At 35.2% G+C, this 26,360-nt stretch overlaps 1 protein-coding gene across 3 annotated transcripts; it reads right to left on the bottom strand.

Moving 5' to 3' along the window:
* Positions 1 to 902: 902 nt before the first annotated feature.
* On the bottom strand, positions 903 to 26,348 carry zdhhc21 (zDHHC palmitoyltransferase 21). Of its 3 annotated transcripts, none has more exons than XM_084108149.1 (9): positions 26,248 to 26,348; positions 25,368 to 25,450; positions 22,839 to 23,033; positions 21,405 to 21,503; positions 15,009 to 15,120; positions 13,049 to 13,187; positions 10,250 to 10,366; positions 5,407 to 5,450; positions 903 to 3,582 (listed from the first exon to the last, which is right to left on the bottom strand). In XM_084108149.1, the coding sequence occupies exons 3-9, from the start codon at positions 22,990 to 22,992 to the stop codon at positions 3,453 to 3,455; spliced, it is 795 nt and encodes a 264-aa protein (XP_083964275.1). In that variant the 5' UTR covers positions 22,993 to 23,033; positions 25,368 to 25,450; positions 26,248 to 26,348; the 3' UTR covers positions 903 to 3,452. The 3 variants fall into 3 exon arrangements, with proteins under 3 accessions (XP_083964275.1, XP_083964276.1, XP_083964277.1); XM_084108150.1 differs by having other exon boundaries at positions 25,373 to 25,450; XM_084108151.1 differs by having other exon boundaries at positions 25,393 to 25,450.
* Positions 26,349 to 26,360: the final 12 nt, after the last annotated feature.

The following is a 26,360-nucleotide window of genomic DNA, read 5'->3' as shown; positions in this document are numbered from 1 at the left end:
ATGAGTCAAGCTTTATTTGTGTAAGCATATGAAAATAATTCACACCGGAGATTGACGGCCAAAATTCCTCAGCAGATGGGAGGATTTCACATTGAGGAGAAACTCTTTATTAAAGGGAAACAAATGAAGGGTGGACCTTTGCCCTTCTGTGATGGGATGTTGAGGTAATACTGATCAGTATTCCAGATCTCGGAGTGTCAGTGTCCTGTTCGTCCTGAACGAGCTCAACACTGAAAACAGTTTTTTAAGTATTTAATTATTACGTAAATTATTATCATAATTTTTTTTTTCATATAAGGGAGTTTCTTCAACTTTAGCTACTTTTATATCCCAAGGGGTGATTTTTATTAAAACTCAAAATTTGTATAATATTTTTTTAAACCTGGTTACTTAAACTTAAACATAGTTACCAAAACTAAATATATGAATGATTACATGTTTAAAACTATGAGGATATCATAAACAAACCATTTCAATACATATTGGGTGAACACACTTTAAAAAAAAAATTGGCAGACAGTTGTAAAAATTTACAGTAATATAGATTTTTGCCCCTATAGTACTGAAATTAGAGTTGGTAATTCGTTTTGTCAAAATTAGACTTACTGTAACAAATATTATTTGTGTACATACAGTGTAGTGTGTGTATGTGTGTGTTAGCTATTAAGACGAAGGAATATGCCATTTTATTCCAAAAAATGTTCACACCATATGTTATTAAACACAAAACATAATATGCGATGTGGTGGAAATGACAGTTGTTCATGATATATTGTACAGATGTCTGAATCATTTATTTAAACTGTTAGACATTGTTAGTGGACAAATTAAATAAACTAGTAAGAGTGTGAAAAGTGTTTTACTTGTATATGATAAAAAGCACAAACCAAAACAACTGCACATCAAGTAAAAGAACACCATTTATTTAAAAAAAATGCTTTCATAAATAATTTGATATGCTTCAAACTCCCATGACCCGTACAAAATAAACATTATGACTGACTCCACAAAAAATAAGCAGATAAACAAACTCCATAACTGACAATTCAATCATAAACCTGAATATGGTCGTCATCCTCAACAGGACAGCGGTTACTGGTTGCTTATATTATAATATTTATGAATAGTGTATTAAAATAAAACAATGTTCAGTGAAATATCTGCACGCACAATAGTAATATCTGCTATAATAGTGAATAGCAGGTCTTATTGCTTCACAATGGACACGTACACGCACACACACACGCACGCACGCACACACACACAGCCTATAAACATGAAGCTACAGTGAGTACTGCACTTGTATAAGCTCTCTTAATAACTGATATGATGTTAATATATTACAGTTTTTCTGTAATGTTAAATATTAAATAAATGTCATATGAATCAAGTAATGGAATCAATCCAGTAGCCCCAGCACAATTTCTTTCCCCATTGTGACAGTTGGGTAGTGATGAAAAAGATTTACACAATTCACAACATTGGTTTAACAGCAAAAAAAAAGTTAAATGATAAAAATAAAAATAAAAATTAAAAATTAAATCTTAATAAAATTTAAGAAACGGCTACAGTGCTCAGAAAATCTAAAATAGAAGAAACTCAGCAGTTTTTAATAACCAATAATATGACCCCCTACCGTAAAATCACAAGACACAAAATGTACTGAAAAAATAAACACCAGGAAAAGATAAATAAAAAGTTAAAAGGCATGATATTCACAATACATATTCAAGTAGGTCCCTCTTGTATTAAGTAAATGTTTTCAGCTTCTAAATGCTGTAACAAAAAACAGAGCTGATTTATAACATTATTTGGGTGGAGTGTAATGCGAGACAAGATCATTTCAACGAGATTCTCTTGTGTTGACAAATTGTAACTACTTCAGGTTATGATAGTGGTACATTTGAGCTTGTTTTAAATTAAATACATATTCTCAATCTAACTTTTTGAATGGGATCTCAACTAGAGCTAGATTTAAGATAGAAAGGGCTACCAGATCACCATCAGAGCTACCATGACAAGAAAAATGTGTCTATTGCAAAATCATACAGACCATAATTATCAAGCTTTAACAGATTATATTCACTCAGGCCTAGTGGACAAAACCAACAATTGCACAATTAACCATTTGGTGAAGAATATTGTTTAATCCAGAATGGCTTGTCAGTATAAATGTGTTCACCCCAGATGTACTTGTGGATCATTACGGTGTTTTCAGGAAACTGTGACCCAAAAAAAGTCACAGTAGTGTATTTGTTCACCTAACGGATAGTAAGTTATTTTATTAGAACTGCATGTTTAGAGGCACTTCTGACAATTGGGGATTTGCTTCTTGATTTCAGGGTTTGGATTTGGAACATGTACAAATGTTACAAGGTAATTTAATGATTTATAGTTTTTATGCATTTATAGTGTTGTGCAATAACGGTCAAAAATAATTAAAAGTATAAATCATGTTTAATCCTTTTTAGTAAATAACGTCTTTACATAAGTGAATTTAATTTAGAACATTTAATTTTTTTTTGATGTGTCATTTCAAATATGGTCTTGCATCATTGGATATTATTATTATTATTATTATTATTATTATTATTAGTTTAATAGCTCCTCAAAAAACAACGGTATCCACTGTGTGACTTGATATAAAAATAAATGTGTAATAAGACACAAATGAGTTAAAAACATATGGATTTTACAAGGCACGAAAAAAATTAACAATGAAAAAAACTTGATAAAATACAGTTATAGTAGTCAAACGCTTAGTAGAGGCATTAGCAGTGCTTGGTGCAGAGGAATGCGTAATTATGTGCATTATAGTAAAAGGTATCGTAAACCGTGTTTGTGTACGTGTGTGTATGCGAGCATTGTTAAGCGAAACTTCAGCAGTGTCTTTCACCCATGCCAGAGGTCATGACTCACCTCGAGAGCCATCAACCCTCAGTGCCATAAAACCAGACAATCTCCGCCCACTGCATGACAAGTGCTCACGTGATCCAGACCTGGGGGAGAGGACTGGGCCGAGGACTCAACAAATAAGGGTTACCCTGGAGACATCAAAGCCTCACAATCAACTATTCCCTTGTAATCCTGTTTCAGTACCCTGAAACCCTGACCCAGCATGTGCAGTCAAAACAGAAAAAGACTACACATTTGACACTGTTATTTTCAACTTCAAATTCATTCTATATGAATATATATATATGAATATATATATATATATATATATATATATATATATATATATATATATATATATATATATATATATATATATATCAGATTATGTTCATAAGTAATGTAGAACCTGAAGAAGTTTGATCCAGTAGAGATACCAATCTATTATGGAGAGTGTTTTGCTGAAGACAAGGGGGCGGGGGGCGGGGGTTGGGGGGCTGGGGTCGGAGGGTAACCTTTCCCACTGGAGAGATGTGTGTGTGTCTCTGTCTGTCTGTCTACACATGAGAGCGTGAGGTCAGGTTGAGCCTTAGAGGCTGTCTGCTCCTGAACGGCAGGAACCACAGGATCTTCCAACGAGTGCCAAACACCTCAGCCATTGCTTGCTGCCACGACCGCCGCGGTCCACTGGGAGAGCGGAATAAATTAAAGTATGCATCATAAGTTCATGTGAAATAATATCACCCTTGAAAATATGAACTATAGAGAGAAGCTAAGAGCTTTAGGAGAGACTGGGGCTAGTTGTCACATTTTACTCAAGTGAATATTAGTCATTGTCATTGAAAATTAATTTCTATATAGACACATAACCTAAACATCTTAGATAGAAAAAGCTATTAAAGTTATGGTAGTGGAAGAAAGATATGGTTTATAGAACACAAATCGATCCATTGTTGCCAATAGTGGGGCATGTTGTCACATTACATTATGGAACCTGCTATTAATTGGCATATTAGAGGTTTTCAGTTCAATTTAAACATTAAAACAATTATGAAATGCAAAACAATTAAGACTAGAATACTAAAACAGAAGAAAAACTAATCCTGAATTTGCTGAAGTGTACTGTTCAAAAGTTCAAAGTCAGTAATGCTTTTGAACAAATTCTCTTACAATCACCAAGTCAACATTTAGTTGATGGGTGGATTACAATTTAAAATAACAGTTTTCTATTTTAGCAGCCATTACTTCATTTTTCAGTGTCATGATCCTTCAGAAAACATTTTAATATGATGATGCTCAAAGGATATTTGTACTTTTAAACCTAATTACTGCTTATTAATAGTTAGTAAAGTAGTTAAGTTTAGGTATTGGGTATGATTAAGGGATGTAGAATATGGTCAAGCAGCAGAATAAGGCATTAATATGTGCTTTATAAGTACTAATAAACAGCCAATATCCTAGCTACTGTTTATGCATGCTAATAAGCAACTATTTAATAGTGAGAATTGGACCCTAAACTAAAGTGTTACGGAAATCTTTTGTAACAATATAAAATATTTATTTATATTGACACTTTTGATTAAAGGGATACTCCACTTTTTTGGAAAAAGGCTCATTTTACAACTCCCCCAGAGTTAAACAACAGAGTTACCGTTTTCGAATCCATTCAGCCGATCTCCGGGTCTGGCGGTACCACTTTTAGCATAGCTTAGCATAGATCATTGAATCGGACAGGACCATTAGCATCTCTCTCAAAAAAATGACCAAAGAGTTTCGATATTTTTCCTATTTAAAAATTGACTCTTCTGTAGTTACATCGTGTACTAAGACCGACGGAAAATGAAAAGTTGTGATATGGCGTAATGATATGACGCAGCGCCTGAAAATAGGTCTAATAGGTTAGACAAACTTAGTCCCGGTCACGTTGGAAGTTACTGAGCTGGGGACTATTTTCAGGCGCTGCGTCATATCATTACGCCTGCTGGACTCATGGTACGGCAGCAAAGTTTCTTGATTATTACGCAGGAATGAGAGTATAGTTCCTAGCCATATCAGCCTAGAAAATCACAACTTTTCATTTTCCGTCGGTCTTAGTACATGATGTAACTACAGAAGAGTCAATATTTAAATAGGAAAAATATCGAAACTCTTTGGTCATTTTTTTGAGAGAGATGCTAATGGTCCTGTCCGATTCAATGATCTATGCTAAGCTATGCTAAAAGTGGTACCGCCAGACCCGGAGTTCGGCTGAATGGATTCGAAAACGGTAAAACTCAACTGTTTAACTCTGGGGGAGTTGTAAAATGAGCCTATTTCCAAAAAAAGTGGAGTATCCCTTTAATGTAATGCTTCTTTGCTGAATAAAAGTATTTAAAAAATCTTACTGGCCTCAAACCCAAAACCTTACAGTTGAGCTGTAGCAAGTAGCCCTGATCTCCATGTAATGAGGGTGTAGACGGCATTACGTTTTTGTTAAATGACTGAAATGATGCTGCAAGTTTCGATACTTACATGTCTTCCAATAAGTGCGACATCTTCTCTATGGTCGTTGTGTCCTGTCGTGGAAAACATGAAGGATATTGCTTAGTATCAGCAATGAATTCTGAGCAAGTTATTTCTTATGAATGTGAGAGAATACAATGACAATTCATGAAATGATTTATGACAGCGAGCCAGTGGATGCGAGGGGGTGAATTGGATCGGTTTTTAATCTTTCCCACGCTGGGAGTGAAAACCACTACAGAATACACTGAGACAAAAGAGAGACAGTGAAGCTGACAGCAGCAACACTCCCTTGGTGCCCTCCTCACCTTGCCAAGTTGGCACAGGGGCAAAAGGGCATCTGCCTGCGGACAATGGGACCGCATGCATAGGGATGCTAAAATCCCCCCTGCTTGCCAGGTGAAGAGAAGCGGCAAAGAGACAAAAAAAAACAGACTGAATATGTAAATAAGGTGGGATTAACAGAGGCGAGACTGAAGAGCCTGTTTGTGTGAAAAATGGTGGATGTGTGATTGACAGTGGCTTTTTTAGAACAATCTGTGCTTTGTGTGCCATCCACAAGACAAATAAATAAAAAAAAGGGCTCCGTTCCTGAAACCATTAGAGGTTATGTAAAAATCCTGACTTGAATTGTTGAAGTCAATGACTCTTCATAAGTCAGATTTCACATTGTGAACCGCTAGAGGACACACTCTTGGCCCGGAGCAGCCAGCGTCATGCCAATCCGACGTGGCTGCACTTCAGGCCGAACTGAGCTGCCCTCAGAGAGCATGCGTGAGGAAAAGATCTTTGCAGGGATCAATGGTTAAGTCTGCTTCCACAGTTGCTATGACTGGCACGAGGCTATGCACTAACCACCCTGTCAGCCGCTAAATCTTCCAAGACATCACAACATGGGATAGCGGGGTGAAAGAGTAGCTTGTGCGTTAAAGCATCAGGACTTTCCTAGCCTTTGGATAACGAGAAGTCTTAAGGGAAGTACAGGACACAAGATAAGACAGCTTAACATGGGCTTTTAGCAACACAGGTTAGATTAGCGCTGTCAAAGGAAGTCTCCTGCAAGAATGGGTTAACGTCAAAGGTCATCTAAAAGAACGGCTGGACGCAGCTTGTGCAATAATTAAGGATAACAGGATTACATTTTCAGGCTTGTGCAATTGAGCCTGTGGAGGGAGACACAGTTGTCCAAAGGGTTTGGAGAAAGGTTAGAGTTGGGTAAACTGACCCACAACAAGTGTAAATTGAACCTTGAATCTTGAACTCAGTTAATGGTTGGAAATATGTAATGAGAAGACGGAAGACACTACTCAAACGACAGAGGATAGGATGTGAAGTGGGACGTGTTCTTTGAATCATTTCCACAGCATATGGTGGACGCGTGGGGGTCAAGTGATCATGACTGGGAACCAGAGAATATGATTAGGTGAGGTGTATGCTTTTTAAAGGGCTGCACTTTTTTGCCGAATTTAACTAGGTCATTGCTAATCCTCTTTTGCATCACATGAAGTCATCAATTAAAGGATAAGAGTCAAACGTGATTATCCCGCTTGCCCCAATTACAGCCATGTTTCAGGCCTAATCAACAGAGAAAGGATGGAGGACATAAAGGAAGTATAAGAAGAGATTGAATGACTCAGTAATATAGTATAGGGTATACACAGAGATACAGCATCTGACCACCTTTTAAAGGGATTTTGCGTATGTTCACGTATGCTCACCAGAATATGAGGGACCATATATGCATGTCAAACTCTTAAGTGATCTTTTCGGACAAATCATTCTTTGCGAATATATCCGTTTGCGGAATGCTTTAAGACCAAGCCGAATCCTCTGCCGGCTGGTTTCTCCTGCTTCACAGCGAGAGGGACGCATTAGCGGCAATTCCCTTTCCTAACATTGTATTGATTTCAGCAAATCAGTTTGGGCAAATGCAGACAACTCAATTAAGGTTCATGAGCCCAACATCCAGCCAAGCAAGAAAACATGCAATATACCTGAGGGAAGACGTAACCAAAAAGGGAAGTTGTTTTTCACTATTGTTAAATTAATGTTGTTAAATGGAGAAAACATTTTACATTTAAGTAACTTTTAGTGTATTCCTAACCTTGGACTTCATAATTGTTATTATCTATATTATCTTTTTAACAGAAACACAAAATGACCAATAAAGCACCTTCAGCAGCTCAAACTATTTCAATCATACCTGGTTTAAACTAAATTTTAGTTCTAATTTTAAGTGCTATTGTTAAAAAATGCTGTTTTGACTGATTTAATATTCAGTTGTTATGCTTTCAAATTATACGCCATATGTATTTATCTTGAAAAATCATTTAAAAGCGTATTGTATTTTGAAGAGAGGTTGATGATATTCAAAATGCGTCTCCCACACTCCCACACCTCTGGATTTAACTGAGCCTTTGTAAGAAAATACTGGATAGCTGATATTTTATTTTGATAATATATCATGAATGGAATATAATTGGGTAACACTTTATTTCGATAGTCCACTTCTATTGAACTAAGTGACTTTGCAAGTACGTCAACTAATTGTACTGACCCTAACCCTGAACTAACAGTCTACTAACACTCTAATGAGTTGACATGTAGTTATAGTTAGTACAATGTTTAAAGTGGACTAATAATAATTGTAATGTAAATGTAAAACGTTCATATCCCATGTCATTATTATGTGATTCCATGATGTGTTTTATCTTAAAGGGGTCATAGACTGGATTATTTTATTATTTCATAATGTTTCCTAGGGGTGCCCTTATAGTGTTAGTATGATTTTAACATCAAAAATTGTCATAATTTATGAATAAAAGGAATTTTTCCAAGCCTGATTTTAGCCTCTGATTTGAACGCTCTGTTTTAAGGGGCGTCTGCTGTGAGACTTCAGTGTAAACGGCCACTGCTGTGATTGGCTGACATGTTTGCATATGAAATAGCTAGTATTACATGTAAATGGTAAATGGACTGCATTTATATAGCGCTTTCACAGACCTATGGCCACCAAAGCGCTTTACATTGCCTCACATTCACCCATTCACTCACTCATTCATACACCGACGGCGGTGTCAGCCATGCAAGGCGCCATCCAGCTCGTCGGGAGCAGCTGGGGTTAGGTGTCTTGCTCATGGACACCTCGACACTTGGTCTACACAACCTACATGAACCACTGAGCCACTGCCGCCCCAACATCAGCTTGTACGGCATGTAACTGCCGTACATGTGGAACTCTCTCTAAAACGTTTACTACGTTTTTACTATAACAGCTATTGAGATTAAGGAATCGTGAAAGTATTGATCATAATGATCTATTCACATCACATGAAAGGTTGCACTATGAAATTACACCTCTAGCTTTCACCAAATAACAATGCAAACACCATGTAAATACAGTAAAAGCTTTGTTGTACAGTACATTGTAACAGCAACATGATTTTGTGATGATTGATTTCAACGAGTTTTGGCAAGTGTCCAGATAAACTCGAGCTGTGATTGACAGCTTGGGCAACTGGAAAGGGAGCGTTCTTTGATCGCTTTCTTTATATAATTTAATCACGGTTTAAATAAGATTATTTTCATCCTACTAAGAGAAACGACGTGAAGTTGATTGTTTAGTCACTGGCTTGATTTACTGATGCATAAACAGTATTGAACGATATTTTGAGAGATAATCTGCCTGAACTTGAATAATTACATCAGAAATCACTGATCACAGATCAGGCATTAGAATAAACATGACTACTTACATGTTTGTGGCGTTGCTGGCAGATCCATATCGTAAAAGTCTGTTTGCAAAGCCTCCGCCGAAATTTACCAAATAATCCACAGTGAAATACACTGAATACAAACAAATAATGCACTGCTGAGACATTCACATTGTTGGGGGAAAAAAACACTATCCTAGCATTAGGATCGTTTGGAAGGTAATGGTATTGATCCTGTATCGATCTTTTCTCGTTCTCATGTCACTGTTCACTAACGCTCCAGTGGGCGGGGCCAAAGCTGAAGTGTGACGTCACAAGTCTCCACTTTTTAGATCCTGTCGTTTGCTGGCCTTGGTTTCAATAAAAGCAGTTTTTGGAATAACAAGAAAGTTTTGAGTTTTGAAACTTACAGGGTATTTTTATAGTATAACGAACTCTTAACTGTCAAAGGATCAAGGAACATTTGAATTCTCATTCTATGACCCCTTTAAGGCATGTTTTGTTAAATGTCTTCCATTTACACTTGACCATATAAAGTCTCAGCAAAACAAATATAAATTCAATCTTCAATTCCTGTGCTATATGCAAATTGAACAGAGTTCACGTCAGCGAAAGCAACCGATATGAGCTGCATTTTATTTATAATCAACTAAACTCAAGGTCAAAGGAAATAAAAACTTACCTATCTGATACGATCTGGTCCAGTCGCACTGGCAAAGCTGATCGATCAGCTTGGTCATCTGCATTTTCCGGTTCAGAATGATTCGGGCTCGAATTGATAAGGAAGTACCGATATTATCACCTGTCATTATTGCTTTGGGAACTGATGTTCCAAATATAGGGGCGTGACATTTCAGTCACACGCTTATGGCTTTTGGGCCAATCACAATGCACTGGATTGCTGGCCAATCAGAGCACACCGCGCTTTTCAGAACGATGAGCTTTGTGAAAATCGCCGCGTTTCAGAAAGGCGGGGCATAGAGGAGCAACAAAAATGTACACTGTGTAAAATAATGACTTTTTTAAACTAAAACCGCGTAAACACATTGCATTAAACCAAATACACAAAATAATGTTCTTTTTAGAACCATCATATGACCCCTTTAAACCTGCACAGTTAAACTAATGTATGTACTTACTGTGAGGATTCCTTTGACTTGTGTGTAGAAAAGGCTGCTCATTCCACCAAACATAATCAGCCCCATGAAACAGGACCCACGTAGAAGAGCCAACTCATGACGTACTGCAAACTCCGCCTGAGAGAGACAAATATTTTACACACATGCTATAAATTCTCATGGACAAATCAGACTATTCCCATGCCAAATTTTTATGCTACACATTTTTGCACTACAGGCCATTATGGAAAGTGATGTGACACTGCTTGTTTTCTTTTGCTGAAGGCTTATCTGTGACTATAACAGCAAACACACAAATACACAAAATCCACAATACTTTGCTTCTTATGGGAAAGATAACGTCACTATCTCTTCCATACAGCCGTTTCTGTGTCAATACAGCATCTCTCACTTCTCAGCTGCATCTGTTTACTCACACACAATGCTCCACAGAATAAACAAAAACAGGAAATTGAGCGTTATGGGCTTTTATTTAAAGGCGGTCTACCATTGCCATGATGGCTCAGCTGTTCAGCTGCATTCAAGTTGGAATGATGCTCCTGTGAATTTAAATGCTGACAGAAAAATACACCACTATATTCCTGACTCTTTGAGACACAGGACAAAACAAGTCCCACAACTTCACCTGCCATTAGTTTTTAAAAATAGCAACATTTCCTTTCTACAATTTATCAAAGACCACTATGTTCTTCAAACAAACAAATTACAACAAATTATAATTTAATTTAATTTTGATTCTCAAAATTGTGAAATTTTATTAAATCACCCACTACCCCTAAAGCCACCAATCATCAGACCATAACTTTAAAATACAAGACCAGATCATAAGACTAAATAATTAATCGCATCCAAAATAAAAGTTTGTTTACATAATGTGTGTACTGTGTATAATTATTTTGTATATACAAAATACACACACATGCATGTATATATTTAATAAAAATGTGTTATTTATATATATTTATACACATATATACACACATACATACATATACACATATATATATATATATATTTATACACATATATACACACATACATACATATATACATATATATATATATATATATATATATATATATATATATATATATATATATATATATATATATATATATATATATATATATATATAAACAGTAAATACATGCAAATATTTCTTAAATATATACATGCATATGTGTGTATTTATATATACAATTATACACAGTACACACACATATATTATGTAAACACAAATTTTTATTTTGGATGCGATTAATCTGTCCAAAGGGCACAGGGTCGTTTTTTAAGAAATTGTTTTCTGTGGAACAACTATGCAGTCATCAATAATTTCTTATCAGGATTTTTTTTTTAATAAGTCAGTGTAAAAATATTACAGAGCAAATAGCATCATTTGAAAGCAGCAATAAAATATGCAATAAAACCATAAAGGCTTAAACTTTGTGAAATTGCTGTTTGCAGGTGTGTTTTGGGTGAAGTGATATGGCATAAGACCAGTACAAACGATCATCGCATGCAAATACAACTGGTGTTAAATTCAGTTTCTCTCATTCAAAGCTTATTCAGTACTTAACAGTAATGTTGATGCCACCTGCAGGTCCCTAATCTCAGTTAAGAGGGGCAAATCCAGTGCTAAATCATCTGCCTCCATTGAAAAGATTCTACTAAACCACAGAATAATAAAGACAGCTAAATGAAAAATAGCATACTACATTTAATAGTTCTTCATAACTATATGCATTTGACAAAATGTAATGCATAATGTGCTGTATTCCACAAAGCAATGTACTTGACTTAACTATCCATATCCAATATGACAAATTAACTGGAAACAATATCAAACAGATTTTTTTTAATTCGATTCATTATTTAATCAGTCAAAAGATTTTTGGCAAAAAAAATAAATAAATAAAAATAATATAATAATAAATAAATAAATATAAATATATATATATATTATATATATATATATATATATATATATATAAAATTGTTGTTGCCAAAAATCAAGATTTACAAAAAGTATGCTATTACCATCACTGTCATAGTACTCGTTTGCAAAGTAAAAAATATATTGCTTGTTAATGGAATTTGTGTGCCGTTTTACCATATTACGGCCAGTGGTGGGTGAAATGCAGGGCTACGTTATTAATAAATGTAATTTAATTACTTTTTCGTTGCAAAAAGTAAGGGATTAATCTTAATGTTTCTGTAATTTAATTACAGTTACTTCTGATGTAATTGCAACAAATACTGTATAGACAACAGAACAATTCTGTATTCTATATTCTAAAACAATAGTGGATTTAACATCTAATATTAAAATGTATGTTTTTAATGTAACCGTCTCCCTTTAAATACTTTGGTCAGTCCAAAAATAATTTATGCAATTTTAAATAATTTATTTGAAAGAATCAAATGAGTAGAATCCTGTATGTCATTCAAATGGTCAAGGTTGCTATGGGATTTAGAAAGTAGTTATAAGTACTGCAATACTTTTTAGAGAGAGTAATTAGCACAGTAATATAACTACACTGTTGAAGATGTAATTAAATTAGTAGCTACTTGTAATTAATTAATATTTTTTAGTGTACCTTACCCATATTGATTACAGCTTATATGTATTGTGTTTGGCTAAAACAATGTGCACACTGAAATGGAGGGAAATTATAAGGTCCACCCACATGACTTACAATTGAGCTTTAAAATAGTTATTCATCGATTTAAACCCTTACAGTGACTTAAAGCACTCGGGACAGAATAAATGTAGGAGTGTAAATGTAAGATGGTCTTACTTGATCCACCGAGGACAGGGGCTGGAAGTAGTAGTACTGGCAAAAGTCCAGCACCAGAGTGTAAAGACTCAGAACCTGAGTGTAAAAACACAGCTGCAAAAAGAGCCAGTGGTTATCCTCCCCAACACAGTTATTAATCCTGCACAGAGACAGACAGAGAGAGAGAGAGAGAGAGAGAGAGAGAGACATGCAAATTAATATGTTCTATGTATTAATATTTATTTTAATTCCTAAACTAAAATAAACAAGCTCTATTCCAAATCCTATGATCCTTGCTAACGACATTGCTTTTAATAAAGTTTGATCTTAACATGTAGTTAAACTAAACGTCATGATACTAATAGGCATAAAAATCCACAACCGCATCACTTTTCTAAACACCTGTGCTTCACTATGCACTTGGAAACACAATCGCACGCAGCAATATAAAGTCTATATGGACATTACTTTGACACATTCATCTAATAACAGATTACTCTTAATTGTAATATAAAAACATGCATTTTCTGTAAAGCTGCTTTGAAATAATATGTATTGTGAAAACACTATACAAATAAATGTGAATTTAATTGAATAATTGATGGAATAATAAAAAACTGGCTGACATGAAAGTGTTGGATTAAAATGGTCAATATAATTTACGTTGGATGTCCACCTTAGAGATAATCACTATATTAATTTTGAAACCATCATATTTAATAAAATAATTCTTAATTTCATAAAATAAAATATTTATTGTTAAACCATAATATTGTTTAATATTGTAAAACCATATTAACTCATTTGGGGATCTCCTTTAAAGCAGTGTAAGAGTCTTTCAGAATTATATTTTTATTTAATCACATTTTTATGGATATTTTAAATGACCATATTTGAATGACTGTATTAAATAAAAGTATATTAACTTTATTTATCAGAAAATAATATGGTACAAACTTTGCCAAAGTGGTTGTTTTGAACAAGCATTAACTTTAACATTATTTTAGCTAAAGTATCTGCACAAAATGTGTTGCATGGTCAATTTTCAATACATTTTCAAATCATATACTATGAGTAAAAAGCGGATTTTCCATAAGGTGTGCCTTTAGCACCAATCCACCCTAATGACCTAATAATGATCAATTAATAAAGACTAATTAAATAAAAGTGATTTAAGTTAGAAAAATATTGATTTGGCATAAATGTGTAAATGCAGCATTACAAAAGAAATCATACAGCCATCAATGTGTTTTAGGTTGTGGTCTCTGTCTGACATTAATGCTATTCTCTTGCATTTTAAGACAAGTTAAAGCACATGAAGAAGCACAAGGAACACAAGAGAAGAGAGTTGAGAAAGCGGGCAGAGAAGGCCAAAAGAGAGAGAGAGGAGAGCAGGCAAGGTTGAACTGTTAGTCAAACGAAGACGGAAAACGATATGGCCTCGTTTTTTTTTTTCTCCGCTTCCCTCGGCCATTACAGGCGATGACAGGGAGTCACGATTTGCTGAGTCCAGACAGACAGCAGCCTTCTTCAGCTGTACTGTAGAGCTGGACTTAACACGGGCTTCTCTGGTCACTCGATATCGCCTCTCCCTCTGTTTTACCCCTCTACAGAGACTTCATTAAACTTCCTCCATACAAAACCCACCAGGAATGTAAAGCTGTCTGGGGTACAGGGTCCTTTAAGGTTATACTGTGACCTTAGGTCAACATGCCAGATTTCAGTTTGGATCCTAAACCATCGTAAAGATCTCAGCACGTCTCACATAGACATAACAAGCCTTAGAGTACCCGTATAAAATTACCTTTTTTTTTTTTTTGTCACTGTTAAACTGTTGAAAACTAATTTATTGGACAATTTCTGTACAAAATACATGGATGAGATATAGATACTGAACTTTTTTTAAAGACTCCCATGTCTCAAACAAAAGCTGGTAGAAGTGTATTGACTTTATTATTTGTATTTCTTGTTAAAGTTTTACCAGGGACAGTGATGGTCCATGCGACGGACACAGTGGCCGCAGCGGCTGCAGTGGTGTGACCTCTTTGGTCTCATCATGTTGCATTTATTGCACAGTTCCCAGTCGTCTCTCTCTGAAATGACAAGGCAAACAAAACCTCTAAATCATCCACTTTTCAGTGTTGAAACCCGTACAAAGCAAACTGTAATTCTAACTTTGGCAAAAAAACAAAAAACAAAAACACAAAAAAGGTATTCATTGCCATCTAGTGGTATTCAGAGAGAATTTTTATTTTCTCAACTTTACTGAATAATAAAAATAAAAATAAAAAAAATAAAAAAAGGGGGGGGGGGGAATCAAGAAACAGGCAAGAGAGAAGATGTACAAGAGCTGGACGCTAAACATTACAACAAAAACATTATATTTATTGTTCTATACTTTTAATACCAAACTTATTGGGGTCTATATATTCTACTCTTATTATGCCTCAAAGGGGATATACATTATGAAATCAAATCTACTAAAAGTCTAAATACTTTGGATTTTGGTCTATACAATCATTAAGATCACAATAGATGATACAATAAATATCCAGAATAATGTTCCAAAATCACAATGATGTAATTTGTAACTTTACACTTTAAAAATCATAATAAATTCATCTTTTCCAAAATCACTATGACGTCATGAAAGGAATGGTCAGAAAGTAACGGGGCAAATGCCCCAAAATCTTTAATGTGGGGACAAAAATGTCCTTACAGAAATAAGATTTTGTAAAAATGTCCTTACAAAAAATTGGGGTCACGCGTTTACATAAATGACTTAAGTTAACAGATTTCACTAGTTGGCTAATAACATTAAATGTCTCTGTCAGAATATTAGAGTGTATTTCAATCCACTTAACCAAGATACAGTGGGGGAAATAAGTATTCAACACGTCAACATTTAAAAAAAATGACGATGACATTTTGATCAGACATTGGTATTAACTTATATAAACAAAATAAACAGATAGAATTGATTATATTAAAATCCATAAAAAAGTTATGTGTAAAAGTAAAATGACACGGGGGGAAAAAAAAGTATTGAACAAGCTCACTGAAATTGTATTTAATACTTGGTGGGAAAAAAATACTTGCATTCAGAGGTGGGTAAGCCTATCAACCTATAGGCTTTGAGTATAGCCTGTTTCTAACCTATCAACAAGCACTAAGCCAGCTGATTCTGATTTGCACAGGTAGGAGGTAGAACTACTTAGTTAAATCAGCTGCTGCCTTGCCTTGGTGTACTGTTTTTTCTTAGGGGCTGTTTACACGACACCGTTTTCAACTAAAAACGTAAAACTTTTTATGCGCTTCGGCCATTCATTTTCACGACAACAGCGTTTTGGGTGACTGAAAACGCAAACTTTTGAAAACGGGTTTCAAAGTGAACGTTTTTGAAACCGGTCTACGTGTAAACAACAAAAACATGAATCTCTGAAACTGATGACATCATGCACATGTGTATTACATGTTCAGTCTATAGGTTCAGTCTATTCATCGCCATCTAATGGCCTGGCAGCAGAATAAAGCATTTTTAAATGTTGACGTGCTGAATACTTATTTCCTCCACTGTACATATCAGTCCGGTTTGTTTCCCAGCATAAAATAACCAAAGGGACAGAATCTTGATATGAAGAAAGAGTGGCCACATTTGCAGCACATCTACATATTGTATCAATACCAAGCAAAATAGAATGTTGCTAAAATTGCTCATTCATTTTTTTTTTTCTCTGCCAAATACAACCTCAAATGCCCCAGAGACAAGTCAGACAACTCTTCTGAAGGTTGCCTTTAACATCATTAAGCCAAGCGGATATCAGGTAATCTAAGGCATGACTTGCTAAGACCGGCCACTCAGTGATAACTAGCTTAGCGACAAGCTGTTCATAGTATCAGAGTCCTAGCTCAGTCTAATTAATCTTTCGGCAAACTGCCACTAACAAATCCTTTAAGAAAATCTAACAGCCTGTGGTGACTGGTAAAGGTTAGAGCAGGACAAATGACAGAGATCTGGAAAAAAAACCTGTTCCATATGATAGTGTTGCACTTAATAGGTGAATTTGAGTGTAAAAGCAAAACTGCTAAAATAATTAAAAGGTACGCTGTGCCCTCTAGTGGTTACAAAAAAACTACATGAATTTCACAGAAGAACATTGTTTTGGCTGTGCTTTGGCTCTGCGTGACTGTGCGGATGAATATGACCCTTCGCAATAGATAATGCTTTACAATGAACTCCGTTAGAGAGTTAAATAATGGCAATGTATCTGTTCAATTACATATCTTACTCACCTGTTCAGTAAAAAAAAAAACACCATTTCTATTACAACATTTCAAATCCCTCAGGTCTCGCAATTTCTAAAAGCAAACGGGCTGTTTACTAATACAGTGCGTTCAGAATTATTAGGCACGTTGATTTTCTGATCATATTTTTTTCCAGGCACATTTTACCAATTCCAAACCACATTAATCGTAATAACTACTATTAATTTTGGATTTAATCATTTATAAGTGATATATAATTGTTCATGAAGGCTGGAAATAAAAAACGCCTTATATTCAGGTGTGCATAATTATTAGGCATATTTTCTTTTACAGATAAAATAAGCCAAATAAGAGATTTAACTCAGACTGAAAAGTCAGAAATTATTAAATCCCCATGAGAAGGATGCAATACTAATGCAATACTAGAGATTGCAGTTAAGGCATGACCATTGGAAAGTGAAATACTCGTTTGGTCAGCAGGGTCAGACAAATACAGGTGGAGAAGAAAAGACACATGTTAACTGCAAAATAATTAAGAATTAAGGTGAAGAATTAAGTGTGAAACCATCAGGAACCCTTAAGTCTCCAGCGCCACCATTTTCCAGAACTGCAACCTACCTGGAGTCTCCAGAAGAGCAAGGTGTCAGGATCTCAGAGACTTAGGTTAGGTAAAGAATCCTAAAAAATGACCCCCACTTAATAAGAATCACAAGCTTAAGTGTTGTGAAATACATGAAGACTGTTTTTTTTATAGGCTTTATAGACAGACAGATTGAGAGTGACTCTTGAAGGACCAGCACCACATCCTCTTCAACCACTATTTGAAGAATTCATCTTCTAGAATACGTTATAATAAGTTATGGGAGTTTATTTTTAGTCCATCTCCTACCCTGAAGTCTGTTTTGCAGAGATGGACTAAAAATAAACTCCCCCTGCTAACCGATTGAGTATTTCACTTTCCAATGGTCATGCCTTAACTGCAATTTCTAGTATTGCATTAGTATTGCATCCTTCTCATGGGGATTTAATAATAAATCCCAGTTTTAAAAATAAAACTTTTAGTTTTTAGTTAAATCTCTTTTTTGGCTTATTTTATCTGTAAAAGAAAACATGCCTAATAATTATGCACACCTGAATATAAGGCGTTTTTCATTTCCAGCCTTCATGAACAATTATATATCACTTATAAATGATTAAATACAAAATTAATAGTAGTTATTACGATTAATGTGGGTTGGAATTGGTAAAATGTGCCTGGAAAAAAATATGATCAGAAAATCAACGTGCCTAATAATTCTGCACACACTGTATATATATATATATATATATATATATATATATATATATATATATATATATATATATATAATGTATAATATAATTATTCTCTCCACCTTTTTCCTACGCTCCATGACACTTTGCGCAGATTATGGGAGTAACCTCCATTAAACTGTAAACAATCAGCAACTGCCAATAAACTTGTTTAAAGGTTCGCTCTATTAATGCAATAATAATAATAATCAGCAAAAACTGGGTACAATGAGGTGACATTCTCCTCATTCCCAAACCATTGAACATCAAAAGGAAACTTTAAAATGTAAATGTATTAACAAATTACTATCAGCAACCCATGAATAACCTAAAAAGCTCAGACGAGTCTTTTAGCAGCAATGTTATGGATGTGTATGTTGCACCAAAAAATGTCCCATCATTAACTGAACCATTGATGGATATTTCAAAGTCTTTCCCCCCTATTTTGACAGATAAATGCATTTCCATGCTTTAGAAATACTGATTACTCATTTAAAGGCACAATATGTAACTATTTTTTTAAAAATAGCAAAAATCACTATATCTATGTTATATATTTTTTTTAGTTGTGTACTTACATTATCCCGACTGTCTCCAACAACTTTCAAACCAGGAGAAATTTGTAATTTAATTCGAGAAACGTCCCGTTTCTTTATTTCCATTTTGTCGCCGCCAATGGTGTCATATCCGCGTTGTCCCTGGTTTCCGCTCGTGCTGCCATGGCAACCAGAGCTATGAACCAGAGCCGTCTGATAGTAACCAAAGCGACTGACGCGGACAACTTTGTAGTTCGCAATGTCTATCTGCACGCTGTTGTTGTTTCGTTCAAACATTATGGACCATGGCAAGCAGACTTTGGATAAAAAAAGGAGAACTAAAACGAGAATCAATATCAGCGCGGTGTTTTCGAGATGCCTAGAGCTCCCATGGACAGTATATAAACGAGAGCTCCACGTCCGAGACTTCGACTGCTCCTACATGTACTTTATTAAACAGGTGAGCACATTTACATAAAACTAATCAATGTTTTATAGTTCAACAATGATAAAATGTCAGAATATGATCTGTATATTATTCTAATGTTGATCTAGTTTACTGCTAGTCTCATACAGACAAACTAACACATACATTTAAACACATTCAAATGCAGTTTAGTGTGCTAGTGTAATGTTAGACCAAGTGAAACAGCGCTGCGTTACCTCACAAGTTTAATTTGTCTAATAAACTGACCTGTGAGTAGTAATTCTGCGTGTAGTTCGGTAGAATGAAATGTCCATATTCCTTTTATATCCGCGGGACTCGCGTCGCGTTTGGAGCTGATCGCTGTCTCTTAGCAATCCCGAACTGCTTTATATCACAGTCATGATAAAAACATCGATGTATTCAGTCATCCATAAACATTATTAGATCGGTCGGCTTGACGTTGACGACAAGATCCATAATTCTTAGCAAATGTTGCGTCATCAATCTACGCCTTTGTTATTGTAAATAGATTAGCGACCCCTAGTGGCGAAAAATGCTATACTGTACCTTTAAGGAGAAAAAAATATGATTTAAAGCACCATTTGAAAAACCAGGAAAGAGATGCGAGAAAAGAGATTTGGGGACAAAAAAACAGGAGAGCAGATCTGTCACAATGTCTGTCATCTTTTTCATATCAATACAGCAGAACATAAAGAAAAAAGAAAATGATCAAGAGGAACAGAACAGACTAAAATCTTTTGTCACAAACATTTTTGTGATATTTGTCACATTAAAATATCATTATATTATTTTCCTGATGGATAAAAATAGAGCATAACAGAAAATGTACAGCTTATTCAGTCAAGCTGACTGATAAAGATTATTTGTAGTGCAGCCTTATTACCTGAAATGATTGTTTCAGTCTTTCTGAGTGGAAGTTCTCCGAATCAGAGTGCCACCGATAATTTAAAATGCAGCAGGCTTGTTCAGAAAAAAAGTGGATATTTACTTCTAGGTGTAACTGAGAAAAATGTCCATCATGTGTTAGTTTACTTTAGAAACAACATTTAGTTTTGTAGCGTCATGTATATCATACAGCGTAATCAGCCAATTATAATCTAATTCATAACATATTTAAATAAAAATTTGATATAATTTAGAACCAATTATTGATCATTACATCATAATACATTTCAATCCAGATGAACATTATTAAAGGGTGTGTTCTGTAAAGTCAAGTGTACTTGCAGCTTAATAACACAGACATGCTAAACCATTAACTAGCTAGTATATATCATCAAGCGTAGCTCAAAGTAACAAACGTTCAATTTCACTTATGTACTGAAACACAACAGCTATTTATAGGAGCAAAATTAATTCTCATCAATGCTTTATGGGAGGTATTTCATACGCTTCCATACTCAACATATACTGTATCACCTAATATCTCAGTGTCTACAGAAACCAACAGATCCCTAAACGCCAAAAATAAAAGATAATTCAAGTGTACCAAAGACATCACTTGCACATTACTGTAACATTCTGAAAATGGTCTAACATTAAGTGAAGGTATTGAGACAGTCACTGAACACTGAGGTATACTGCCCTCATCTGGTTAGTTAGTGGAACTTCATGAAGAATGGAAGAGCGAGCAATGTTTTATATTAATATTCGATGAATGCATTTCTAAACTCCAAGGCGCAGAGTTTTAAGGCCACTTGTTAATAAATCCTTCAACATGTGAGAAACAAAACTATGTACTAGAATACAAGTATAGCTATGCTGTGTTAGAGAAAAACAAAACAGAAGGTATAGGTGAGCATTGTTTGTTTCATACCTCCGAGTGGAATTTTGGGGTCCTGAGCAAGTTTTCCGGGGTCGGCGGTGGAAGCCCTGAATAATGCTGAGACACACAGCAGTGATGCTAGATAGTAACCTGGAGAAATAGAAGAGAGAAGTATTACTTCTAAGTATTACACTATAACTAGACATGAAGTGATATTTTTATTACATTGCTATTTTAACATGTTAATGAAAACTTAAAACGTCTCCAATTAATTCACCCAAACCACTGAATGTACAGACAAATGTGGTTTTATTGATAGCACACCTAAGGATGAAGCGATGTAATTTTGGTTTTGTTCGAAAATAATTTAAAGAATCCTTAAAAAAAAAAAAAAAAAAGAAATTTCACAGTAATATTAGGCAGCACAAACACTTTTAACATTGATAATAATAAGAAATGTTTCTCGAGCACACAACCGGCATATTAGAAGAGTGAAGACTGGAGTAACAGCTGCTGGAAATTAAGCCTTGCCATAACAGGAAAAAATACCATTATAAAATATATTAAAACTGTTATTTTACTGTTTTTCTGTATTTTTTATGAAATAAATGCTTCTTTGGTGCAACCTTGGGGATTTTACCGACCCCAAAATTTTGAACACTACACTTTTTCATTCATTGACTTCCATTTCTGTGCATGCAAAATGCAGGGGACAGGAAATGAAATCTCAATTTCAGTGCGTTCCAAAGTTCAAGTTTAGTGAACTCTGACCTGTGAATTTGTATCACTTGAAGAGGTGTGACCAACAGAAGATCAATGTTTCACGACGTGACCTCTTAGCTGAATTAAAAGAACGCACACTTTGTACGTTGCAGTAGATTGCATCTTTTTAACTTTTGGATGTATCATACATTGAATAATGTTATTTAAAAAGTCGCTGCAGAGTGTGATGTCATATTACGACCGTTGAAGTTTCCATAGATATTTAGCATGCTTAAAGTCTAGTTTAGGGGTGGGCAACTCCGGCCCTCGAGATCCACTTTCCTTCAATAGGTCTCCAACCCTGAACAAACACACCTGAACAAGCTAATCAAGATCTTCAGGATTACTAGAAAGCAACAGATATGTAAATTTGATCAGGCTTGGAGAAGGAAAGTGGATTTTGAGGGCCAGAGTTAACCAGCCCTGGTCTAGTGTTTGCTTAAATGTTTAACACTATTCTTTTGCAGTTTAATATTTCCTTCAAAAATGCAAATCTAGATGTTCACAGAGTGTCAGGTTTGTTATTAGTTCTCAGTGGTAAAAAAAAAAAAAAACTTGTTATGCATAAACCTGTCCTGCTACTACTACTACTACAGGGTGAACGTGACCTCATTATCTCAATTGCTCTTCTCTAATCTAAGAGAAATTCAGGTTTTAACTTTTCCTTATGACCTGCACAAACCAGATTTTTTACTGGTTTTGAAACAGGGTGAGAGCACTTACAGACCACAAGCGTAGTAGGTATATGTCCCTCTGCATAGTGTGGCAACAGCACCAGTTTGGGAATGATGAAACTGTTGTAGAGCCAGACAAACAGCACCATGCTTATGCAGAACCAGCCCATGGGGTCCACCACAAAATGCAGTCGCAGCTTCATCCTTCCGGATAGCGTATATGCCAGGATAACTGAAGCAGCTCCTGATCATAAACAGAAAGCAGAGTTTGGATCAATGGTGGCCAAAAGTACCATTTAATATGGAACATATTGATTTGTCCATGGCCAAAATAGGATATGAAAAATGAACCAGCTTGTACAAGAACGTCTTCACAAGCACATCAATTGAATCCAAATGGAGCAAAAGCATACAGCGGGGTTAAAACAATTCTAAAATCTACTATAATTCTACAATATTTAAAAATACATTTCTAATTTTTTACCAGAAGTACATTAAAAACTATTAAAAAAATTAAACGGTCATTACAAAAAAAGGTTATGACGCAAAGTCGTGTGGCGCTTTGTACAGATGGTCATATGTTCACGCTTCCATTGCTTTTTGGATCATTTCCAACCATGCTGGAGAACATGATCATCAGGTTTCTCACAAACCTGTGGAGTTTATGCAGCTCGAGAGACATACCAAATACATGACAGTCTGAAAAGTATCATATACTCCGTGTTATTATCTTCATAATATCTTTATTAATAAAAAATAAATAATTAATAGAATAACTTTCAAAAATGTTCTTAGACTTTTGGACCACATTGTGTATATATATATATATTTTTTTTTTTTTTTATAAAATCAAACCAACATATTCCACCAACCTCTATTGGAAGTATTAAAGTGGGACACTTTCTGATCATTTGTCAGTGGCATAGTTTGAAAATAAAATCCATTCCAGATCCTACATCAAAGTGTTGAATGAACTTACTGCTGATTTTTTTAAATGGATGGATATACACATAACTATAGATGATTATACTGAAGTGTCCCAGGATTACTCATGGATTGCATATTTTAGTATGACACCTTTACAGTGGTATATGCTTTGTGCAGTGGTGTTCTGAAATGAAGAGTTAACACATTTTACAGGTTAAATAAATAACATTACTTAAGAGTTAAGTTTAAGAGCCTGGAATCATAACAGTTGGATTTCTCCCAAGGTTTTATTCTTCATTCTGTCACCGATGGCTTGCTTAGTTGGGGACAGGTAATATTGAGTAATTTTATTGATTTGACTGTACTGACACTGTACTGATGAGAACTGACCTGAGCTGGAAGATGACATCACCCTTTTCTACAGAGCTGCTTTATAGTTGAATTGAACTCATTTCATATTTGATGATATTTAGTTATTGAACGGTATAGTGGCAACTCCGTCCTTGCTAAAGGCCGCAGAGAGACTGAGACAGGGACGCATTTGTGACGCAAAAATAAAATGCTGGTGAGGCAAAAAGTACTTTTGATTGCTTTTCCTTATTGCACAGACTGATATTTCTTGATGTTATGAGGTTTTGTGGTCAACAAAGAATACATTCTCCCTGCTCACTTCCTTCTCCTACCTTCAATCAGTGAACAGATGACTAATATTCCCATTTCAACGTAATCCTGTGACCACACCCCCATCCCCCACCATGATCATGTGACATAAGCAAAAACCCATTAACTCTCATGTCTACAACAAACGAAACGGAACTGAGCCAACACTGAGCTGACCTCAGCTGAACAAAGACACTTTTTTCTTAGCACTTGGGAGCACTTCGACTCGGCGCAGTAAAAAATCCCGTTGGTTCTAATGACAGAAGTGAGAGGATTTTTCAGGAGTGATGATATTACTGCGCCGAGTCGAAGTGCTCCCAAGTGCTATTCCGCCATACATTATAGTTATCCTTTTTACACGCTTAGAAAAGCGCCACGTTTTATTTTGTGTCACCATACTTGGTCGTGTAACTGTATTTAAATAGGGAAAACGTGGAGGTATTTGGTCGCTTCTAGCTTCATCTCTGTTTGGATCCTAATGAATGAACTGGGCTAAGCTAAGTGCTATCAAAGTGTCGCCGCGCGCCAGAGCGATTGAGTGCACGCGTCTCAACTCGTCTTAGTTAAGGGAATAACATAGTTTAATATGAAAAAACGGTGGAGTGTTCCTTTAAAACTTCTTTACAGCAGTATTTAACTGTTTGCATCATTGAAACATTATTTTCCTGTTTATCCCTGTAAAACTGCTTTTAACAATCTGTATTATATAAAGAGCTATATAAATAAAGTTGACTTGAAATAAGCTGCCTCACGGTGCAACTTTAACCATTGTTGTCGCTTGCTGGAAAAAACTAGTGATTTATAGACGTTTTGTTGTCATGTTTTGTAATATTTGCATTGTTTTATTTTTGTGCTTTGGATTATTTTTCTCATAATCGACCCTGTACCTTTATTTACCAGACTGTAGCCTAGAGTCAATTAAATATGGTGCTACAGAAGATTTGTTGATATAAAAACTTGCACATGAAGGAAGTGGATGGTTGGAGCTTACAGTACATGAATCAGTGTAGTATTACTTTAATGGTGTCAGTCCACAGAAACCAGCAGCATCACAGTGGTCCTATCCATGACAACCTGGAACACACAAAACAAACGCTGGATAGTTGTTTGTTTATGGAAACTAGCCCTAGACAAACCACCCGCACCCCCCCCCCCCCAAAAAAAATGTATATATATATATACATATACATATATATATATATATATATATATATATATATATATATATATATATATATTTTAGTCAATATATGCATTTTATGTTCTATCTGGAGTTTAAAAACAACAACAAAAACAGCAAAGGTTCTCCCGAAAATGTTAGTTCAAGAATAAATGACAGTATTTTGAGATTTTCAGTAAAGGTGATGATGAATGAGGTCACATGAGAGACACCTACTGGACTACACTGGCTTTGTTCATGCATACGCCCATGTGATTAAACTGATTTATTTATTTTTTTTAGCAATTTAATAAGCACATGAAAAACAAAATAAATAAATAAAGCCAAACGATTACATAGCTGTGATTTCTTATCAAACAGAATGTCTCTGCATTGTATAGCAGATCTGGGCTGACAGTTCTCTTGATGTTAGGAGAACAGTCATAGTTTAAGAACAAATCAGTTCATTTCATCAACAGGCCAAGCTAAGAAAAATAACTCATGTAAACGTGTTTCTATTTTTAGGGCATGTCTGTTCTGTTTATGTATACACATCATATAGTTACTGTTACTAGTAAACATGTCCTGGCAGTGGCTCATGATGAGTGATGCCCACGAGGATGATACACAGCTGAATAAAGATCTAACACACAAAAGCACAACCTGCGAAACGGAATATGACATCGGATTACCGAATCAAAATAACACTTACTGCTTTTCTCACACGGTGATGTCTTAGTTGGGTGTCGAGGGTTTGGCGTTGGTTTCTAAGATCGAAAGATAGGAGCTCTTCCTGGACTGTGATTGTACGGAAGCCGCAAAGCT

Source organism: Abramis brama, assembly GCF_963993115.1.
Source record: "Abramis brama genome assembly, chromosome: 3".
NCBI classification, from domain to species: domain Eukaryota; kingdom Metazoa; phylum Chordata; class Actinopteri; order Cypriniformes; family Leuciscidae; genus Abramis; species Abramis brama.
This window is presented reverse-complemented; position numbering and strand designations above follow the sequence as displayed.